This window comes from Oncorhynchus keta, chromosome 11 (genome assembly GCF_023373465.1).
Source record: "Oncorhynchus keta strain PuntledgeMale-10-30-2019 chromosome 11, Oket_V2, whole genome shotgun sequence".
NCBI lineage: Eukaryota > Metazoa > Chordata > Actinopteri > Salmoniformes > Salmonidae > Oncorhynchus > Oncorhynchus keta.
In genome coordinates this window covers 29035799-29044175 of record NC_068431.1, presented here as the reverse complement: position 1 = coordinate 29044175, position 8377 = coordinate 29035799, and the positions used below count along the sequence as shown (strand labels likewise).

Below are 8377 nucleotides of genomic sequence, written 5' to 3'. Positions count from 1 at the left end.
TATTTATTTATTTAACAGAAACGTTGTTTGATTTCGTTTACATATTTAAGTTTAGGTATTTTGTTCCATTTTTGGGAATCCTGTTTCCATCCCGCACAGTAGGTAGAGGAACGCAGATTGAATTGTGCGATCGCCAATACACCACATAAGGAGATGTGAGAATAAGCACAGTAAATTTGACAATTTATTGTAATTGGCTGCCTACATTTCAAAAACATTAATTTACTTAACTGTAATGCTGCAAAGCAATCATGAAAATGGCAATCATTGACATATCTGTCAAATAGTTTCCACAAATCTGGTTGGTTGCGTTTAAACCAGCTTTCCAAACTGTCCTCGGGAACCCAAGGGGTGAACTGTTTGTTTTCTATCCAAACACTACTACTGTACACATCTGATTCAAATGATCAAAACTAGATGACTAGTTTATTATTTGAATCAGCTATGTCGTAATATGACAAAAACCTAAACGTGCACTGAGTTTGGGAAACCATGTTTCCCAAACTCAGTGCACGTTTAGGTTGTCTTCTTGGCACTAAGGACCACCATATGTAAACATGCAAGGCTCTTGTGGTAGCTAAACTAACAGATACGTGTCAAATGCTTGTGATCTGCTTTTCTACTATGGCATTTCCACATTAGCACACAAGCTCCGTAACGTTAACACTATTTTTGTTCCCTAAATTATTTTTAGTTGGTCGGCTCGTGATGCCTAATTTACTGTGAGAGATTCGACGCTCGCGTGTAGTCTGATGATCAGCTAACTAGTTACTACGAATTCGGTAAACAAGTACTTTTCACTAATTAAGTTTATATTAATTTCATACTAAACACCTTAAACTTAACAATTTCAACTAGTAAATATATCGAAGAACCCATAGTTGGCTAACTGGTTGGCATTGGTCGTTAATTAGCTAGCTAGACAGCTAATGTGTTAGCTAGCTTGCTAGCCAACTAACTGACATTCGGCAGTTTTTACTGCAGCGACCCCGGTTGGTAGTTGGAACTCCGTGGCAGTGAATGGAGCAGGATGGCTGCTTTGCCTGTTCCCTGCCCAGTGCGATTGGGGATCGTGAAGAATGGAGGTCTACCTGCTCAGTTGCATAGGTACACCCTGGAGAAAAATCTGCACAAGATGGAGAAGCTGCTCAAGAAAGGTAAAACAACTATAACACAACAGTAATGTTGCATGAGTAAACATTTTTCACCCCTACTGTAACGTTAAATGGATGATCCCTGAACCAGAATCTGGCTTTAGTTAGGAGACGTTGACATGGCGAATACCCTTTAAGCACAAATGATCTAAGAACCTACCAGAGTTTATATCCATCCTGCCCTGCCTTTCTAAAATCTTCGAAAGCCAAGTTAACTAACAGCTCACTGACCATTTTGAATCCCACCGTACCTTCTCCACTATGCAATCTGGTTTCCGAGCTGGTCATGGGTGCACCTCAGCCACGCTCAAGGTCCTAAACAATATCATAGCCGCCGTCGATAAAAGACAGTACTGTTCAGTCGTCTTCATCGACCTGGCCAAGGCTTTCGACTGTCAATCACCACATTCTTATCGGCAGACTCAATAGCCTTGGTTTCTCAAATGACTGCCTCGCCTGGTTCACCAACTACTTCTCAGATAGAGTTCAGTGTGTCAAATCAGAGGGCCTGTTGTCCGGCCCTCTGGCAGTCTCTATGGGGGTGCCACAGGCTTCAATTCTCGGGCCGACTCTTTTCTCTGTATATATCAATGATGTCACTCTTGCTGCTGGTGATTCTCTGATCCACCTCTACGCAGAGGACAACATTCTGTATACATCTGGCCCTTCCTTGGACACTGTTAATAAACCTCCAGACAAGCTTCAATGCCATACAACACTCCTTCTGTGGCCTCCAACTGCTCTTAAATGCAAGTAAAACTAAGTGCATGCTCTTCAACCGATTGCTGCCTGCCCGAAAAGCATCACTACTCTGAACGGTTCTGACTTAGAATATGTGGATAACTACAAATTCCTAGGTGTCTGGTTAGACTGTAAACTCTCCTTCCAGGCTCACATTAAGCATCTCCAATCCAAAAATACATCTAGAATCGGCGTTCTATCTCCCAACAAAGCCTCCTTCACTCATGCTGCTAAACATACCCTCATAAAACTGACTACCCTACCGATCCTTGACTTCGGCGATGGCATTTACAAAATTGCCTCCAACAGTCTACTTAGACTACATCCAATTTGCTATCACAGTGCCATCCGTTTTGTCACCACCACCCACCACTGCAACCTGTATGCTCTCGTTGGCTGGCCCTCGCTACATATTCATCGCCAAACCCACTGGCTCCAGGTCATCTATAAGTCTCTGCTAGGTAAAGCCCCACCTTATCTCAACTCACTGGTCACCATAGCAACACCCACCCGTAGCACACGCTCCAGCAGGTATATTTCACTGGTCATCCCCAAAGCCAACACCTCCTTTGGCTGCCTTTTCTTCCAGTTCTCTGCTGCCAATGACTGGAATGATTGCAAAAATCACTGAAGCTGGAGGCATCAGCTGTCTGAGCAGCTTACTGATCACTGTACCTGTACACAGCCCATCTGTAAATCAAATCAAATGTATTTATATAGCCCTTCGTACATCAGCTGATATCTCAAAGTGCTATACAGAAACCCAGCTTAAAACCCCAAACAGCAAGCAATGCAGGTGTAGATTCACGGTGGCTAGGAAAAACTCCCTAGAAAGGCCAAAATCTAGGAAGAAACCTAGAGAGGAACCAGACTATGTTGGGTGGCCAGTCCTCTTCTGGCTGTCCCGGGTGGAGATTATAACAAAACATGGCCAAGATGTTCAAATGTTCATAAATGACCAGCATGGTCCAATAATAATAAGGCAGAACAGTTGAAACTGGAGCAGCAGCACGGCCAGGTGGACTGGGGACAGCAAGGAGTCATCATGTCAGGTATTCATGAGGCATGGTCCTAGGGCTCAGGTCCTCCCGAGAGAGTGAAAGAATCATCTTTTGCACCCCAGTATCTCTACTTGCACATCATCATCTGCACACCTATCAACCCAGTGTTAATGCTAAAATGTAATTATGTTGCCACTATGGCCTATTTATTGCCTTACTTCCCTACTCTTCTACACTTGCACACACTGTACATATATTTTTCTATTGTGTTATTAACTGTACGTTTGTTTATCCCATGTGTAACTCTGTTTTTGCCGCACTGCTTTGCTTTATCTTGGCCAGGTCGCAGTTGTAAATGAGAACTTGTTCTCAACTGGCCTACCTGGTTAAATAAATAAAAAAGTAAGCCCAGGAAGCAGCCTTCAATTTGCCATTCAGCAGGTTTTAAAGCTTAATAATGTCCATATATGTTTATTTCTCACAAAATATGGACATTCAATTAGCAACTATTGTAATTTACTGCCGTCACGGCCGATGTGTACTTCCAAAAAAGGTTTAAATAAAAGGTTACGGGAAACAAAATGGCGGCATAGAGAGAACACTGTGTTTCAGCGAGCTCCTGTGGCATTCGTAAATTTATATTTTTACATTAATCTCCTAGCTTGAAAAAGTGGTAGAATTGGCTAAATAAATTATCATACAATGAGTCTTGACTGCTATTTCTCAAATCTCAGACAACATGCCCAACAGAACTACTAAGAACTCGACCAAAACCACCAACCCTGTAGATGTGCAGGAGGAGCTAGCTAACGTTAGTGAAGCTAATACCATTGCGGATCCAGGCACAATGGACCTGGTGATTCAAAAGATGACTGATAACATTACTAAAGTGATCGATGTTAAGATAAGAACGGTCTTGGAAGCAATAGCAGGCCATTCAGCTGAACTACAGAGGGTTGTGAAATGTGTTGATGAGGCGGAAGGAAGAATTGCTACAGTGGAAACTTCAATTACTTCTATGGACACTAAGATAAATGCACTTGAGAAACAGGTGCGCAAAATGGCGGAGCACATTGACGACTTGGATAATCGAGGACGCAGATGCAATACTCGTGTTGTGGGACTCCCGGAAAATTCTGAAGGGACACGCTCAGTAATTTTTTTTGAGGAATGGATCCCTGGCTACCTACAAATGGACACTAAGGCTGGTCGTGTGAAGCTGGACAGAGCCCATCGCTCTCAAGCACCGATACCCGGTCCCAACCAGCGCCCACGGCCAGTTCCACAACTTCACGACAAGCAGCGCGTCATGGATGCGGCTAGAAAAATCTGCTCCGATGGTAGTCAACGTAAAGGTCCAACGGTCTCATTCTTCAATGATTATTCCACAGCGGTTGTACGAAGACGCAAAGCATTTGATGAGGCGAAGGCTCGACTCGAGAATGAAGATGGACTACGCACTGCTGTACCCGGCCACATTGAAGGTTATGGTCAACGGATCGCCTAAAAAACTCTACACACCTGAAGAGGCTGCTGCGTTTATTGACTCTCTCAGGTAAATAACTTTAAGCTGCACCTCTGCAGCATTGGATAACTTTTTTATTTTTAGTTGAATCTGATCATGAAACAGTGGTGTGAGTTCTCACGTACTCCCGTTCAGTAATATTCGTGTCTTTATTATTTTTCTTGCTAAAGTAACTGCCGCTATAGCTCAGGCTGAGATGTGTGTGAATCCATATTGGTGCCCAGGCTTGGTTTTAGGTGGAAGAGCTTCAATCTGCTTCTATTGATTTTAATTTCCATATGTATATAAAGGATGAGGCTATTGAGTGGCAATGAGGATTTAAGAGTCTACATTGGAAAGTTGAAATCCCCTGCATGTTAGCTTGTGGGAAAACCCCCTTTTGGATCTTTACATGTTTACTTCCCCCCCTGCCCACCCCCCTGATTTCCTCACTAAGGTATTTCTAGACTTTTCAGAATTAAACTCAGACACTGCAGTGGTTTGAGGAGATTTTAATTGTTTGTTGAACCCCCTTATTGATAGGTTTCCCAGCGGTATAGCTTCACTCTCTCCTCAAGCTAAGTCACTTAAAGCTATTTGTGATGATCTGGGGTATGCGGATGTCTGGAGAACTTTTCATCCCTCCAACAGAGTTCACTTTTTTCTCTGCACCTCATGGATGTCAGACTAGAATATATTACTTTTTTTATGCCCAGAACATCTTTGCAGTCTGTTTTATCCGCTAGGATAGGAAGCATAGTCATATCTGATCATGCTGAGGTGATCCTGGACATCAAACTCAACGGGGCATTCAATCGGTCAAGACATTGGAGGTTGAATACAACCATTCTTAAAGACCATACATTCATATCATATTTTATTACAGAGTTTAAAGTATTTTTCTCTTAACTCTCAATCAACAGATAACCCCTCGATCCTTTGGGAAACCTGTAAAGCGTAAGCGAAGGGTCTGATTATGTCATACACAGCCACTAAGAGATGGAAAAAGCGTGAAAAGCAAAAACCGTTACAGGGTGAATTAGGAACTAAAGAGAAGGACTATATTAAAACTCCCACTCCTGCCCTATTAAAGAAAATATCAGTCCTTAGATCAATGTTGGACTCTCTCCTAACATAGGACGCTGAAAAAAAGAGATTTGTCAGGCAAAAGCTATATGAACATGGCGATAAGCCAGGAAAGTACTTGGCATACCTAGCTAAAAAGAGTGCTGACTCTTGAGTCAATTTCTACTATTACCGATTCTGATGGCAATAATTTATATGAAAATCAATTGATAAACGACTTAAGAAATTTTATGCAAACCTTTATGCCTCAGAACTGCCAAATGATGCACCCAAATTAATGGAGAACTTATTTTCTAAGATTGAGCTATCTCCAAAGAACAGAGGCCTCTCCTTAATGCACCTATTACAGAGGAAGAGATAATGTTCGCAATTAAGAATTTGCAAAATGGTAAGGCCCCAGGACCAGACGGGTTTTGTAGTGAGTTCTATAAAGAGTTCCATGGCTTGAGCCATTGCGTGATATGTTTAACCACTCATGTTCAAATGACCAGCTCCCTCAAACGCTGAGAGAAGCCAACATATCACTTATTCTCAAAAAGGGAAAATGTCCAGTCTTGTTCCTCGTACAGACCAATTTCCCTTCTGAATGTGGATAGAAAATTGCTTTCTAAAATTCTAGCCACAAGATTAGAGGACTCACTGCCATTAATTGTGAAAGGAGACCAAACTGGCTTCATTAAGGGCCGTAAGTCATGCAACAATGTCAGGCGGCTTCTTAAGTTAATGTAATTCAATCCTACCAACAAAGTGCTATGGATGGTCTTGTGCTCTCCCTAGAGGCTGAGAAAGCATTTGATCGTGTGGAGTGGTCCTATTCTTGGCTCTAAATGAATTTGGTCTAGGGGACAACTTTATAAAATGGGTGAAAGTTTTATATGATGATCCTCAGGCTGCTGTCCTTACTAATGGGCTAAGGTCAAATAGCTTCTCTATATACAGAGGTACCAGACAGGGCTGTCCTTTGTCCCCTCTCCTATTTGCACTTGTTATGGAACCACTGGCCGAGGCCATCAGGGCTGCCTGCTATACAGGGCTGCTCATTGGTGATGTTCACCATAAAATAAGCTTGTATGCTGATGATGTCCTGATATTCATCTCTAGTTCCGAGACTTCAATTACATCTCTTATTAATATTATTGAATAATTCAGCGAATTCTCAGGCTACAAGATTAACTTAACTAAATCAGAGTCTATGCCACTTGGTAACCTACACTCTGTACCTAATACTTCTCCCCCCTTCCCTTTTAAATGGTCTCCCTCAGGTTTCATGTATCTGGGTATATTTGTAACTCCTAAATTCCAGCAAATGTACAAAGCCAATTTTGTTCCCTCGTTTGATACAATAAGACAGGATCTGGAGCGCTGGAACTCTCTCCCGGTTTTCTTGGTTGGGTAGGATATCCCTCTTGAAAATGAACATTTTACCTAGACTACTTTACCCAATCCAAATGACCCCAGTATTACTCTCCAATAAGGTAATAAAGGATGTAAATGGATGCCTAAGTTCCTTTTTATATGGAGTAAACGCAAGCCAAGACTTAAGATGGCAATATTGCAGCTGCCAAGTTCTATGGGCTGCCCAATATCAGGTTCTATTAGTGGTGTGCCCACCTATGTTATATTGCTGACTGGATCACAAATGATGGCTCCTCTATTTGGTTAGACATTGAGACTTCTCTTTCAAAATACCCCTTACAGGATCTTTTATTTTTCAGAAGTTTCAAGTTTTTGGAAGTACATACTGCCTGTGATGGCAGTAAATTATGATAGTTGCTACTCATAACTTAATCATTTGTGAGTAACAAATGTATCTTGACATTATTAAGCTGGTAAATGACGAGTTCAATGGCTGCGGAAAGGGGATGCCTAGTCAGTTGTAAAAACTGAAATGTCTTCCGCATTTAACCCAACCCCTCTGACTTCTCCTGTAAAGCCAGATTCTGGTTCATATGATCACTATCTACGAGCACCGACCCAGTGAGCTTGACAGTTATGACTAAATGGCTACCTTATGAAGTGAATCAATTGAAAGCTGTTCTGATGCTGTGCTATAGGTGTGGATGTGGACTGTGTCAATCACTTGGGCCAGACACCTCTGTTCTGTGCATCTCTCCTGGGCCTGGCAAGTGTCACTGAGCTGCTTCTGCAATTTGGAGCTGACCCCAACCAGTAAGATTGACAAGTCATTCACACACTCATGTCTCCTCTCTTTTTAGACATAAAATAAATACTTTGAAGATGTGTAAGCCTTTTAGTGCAGCATGTTTTGTGACACCATACTGTGAGTGACCTATTTTCCTGTGTAGTCGCTGTGAGGACAGGAGCACCCCTGTCCACGCTGCTGTGTTCGCCTGTAATCCCTGGCTGCTGAGCGGCCTGCTAGACGCAGGGGGGGACCTAAGGCTCCACGACCACAAAGGCAGGAGCCCCCAAGACTGGGCCGAGGCTGGGGCTCAGGAGCACAGTGCCAGGGTTGGTGCTCACAGATACAATGATCAGATACATACTGTATACACTACTAATCTCACACTCCCTCTCTGTCATCAAGATGCTTAAGTTCCTGAAGAGCTGTGTGAACCACATGCACAGCCTGTCTCAGTCCCCCCAGCCCATGGAGCTGCGCCGGACCCCCACCTCCACCTCTTCCAAGACTCTGCTGCGCTCCCCCTCTCTACTGGAGCTCCTCAAGTCCGGGTGAGTAGCCGGGGGATCCTACATTAATACTGCCCATTTTTGGGGGGTTTGTTTTCTTAAAATCTGTATGTTAACATTTCTCCCATGTTGCAGTGGCTCTGACCTGCACCTCAACAGAAAGATTACCAAGTCCTCTGCCTGTGACACAGTGCAATGTTTTGGCTTTGGAAAGGTATTTGCCTAAAATGGTGAAGTTG

The 8377-nt window shown here is 42.9% G+C and overlaps 1 protein-coding gene across 4 annotated transcripts in view; it reads left to right on the top strand.

Moving 5' to 3' along the window:
• The window catches only part of LOC118390029 (inactive serine/threonine-protein kinase TEX14-like), a 30122-nt gene that overhangs the window by 70 nt on the left and 21675 nt on the right, over positions 1-8377 (top strand). Inside the window, exons 1-6 of one of the 4 annotated variants that reach the window (XM_035780160.2) lie at positions 32-782; positions 985-1157; positions 7541-7655; positions 7793-7958; positions 8035-8180; positions 8274-8352. In XM_035780160.2, coding sequence (XP_035636053.1) covers positions 1031-1157; positions 7541-7655; positions 7793-7958; positions 8035-8180; positions 8274-8352 — 633 coding nt within the window. In that variant the 5' untranslated portion in view covers positions 32-782; positions 985-1030. Of the gene's footprint in view, positions 1-27; positions 1158-7540; positions 7656-7792; positions 7959-8034; positions 8181-8273; positions 8353-8377 lie in introns of those variants that run through there. The other 3 variants (XM_035780164.2, XM_035780166.2, XM_035780165.2) reach the window with 3 other exon arrangements.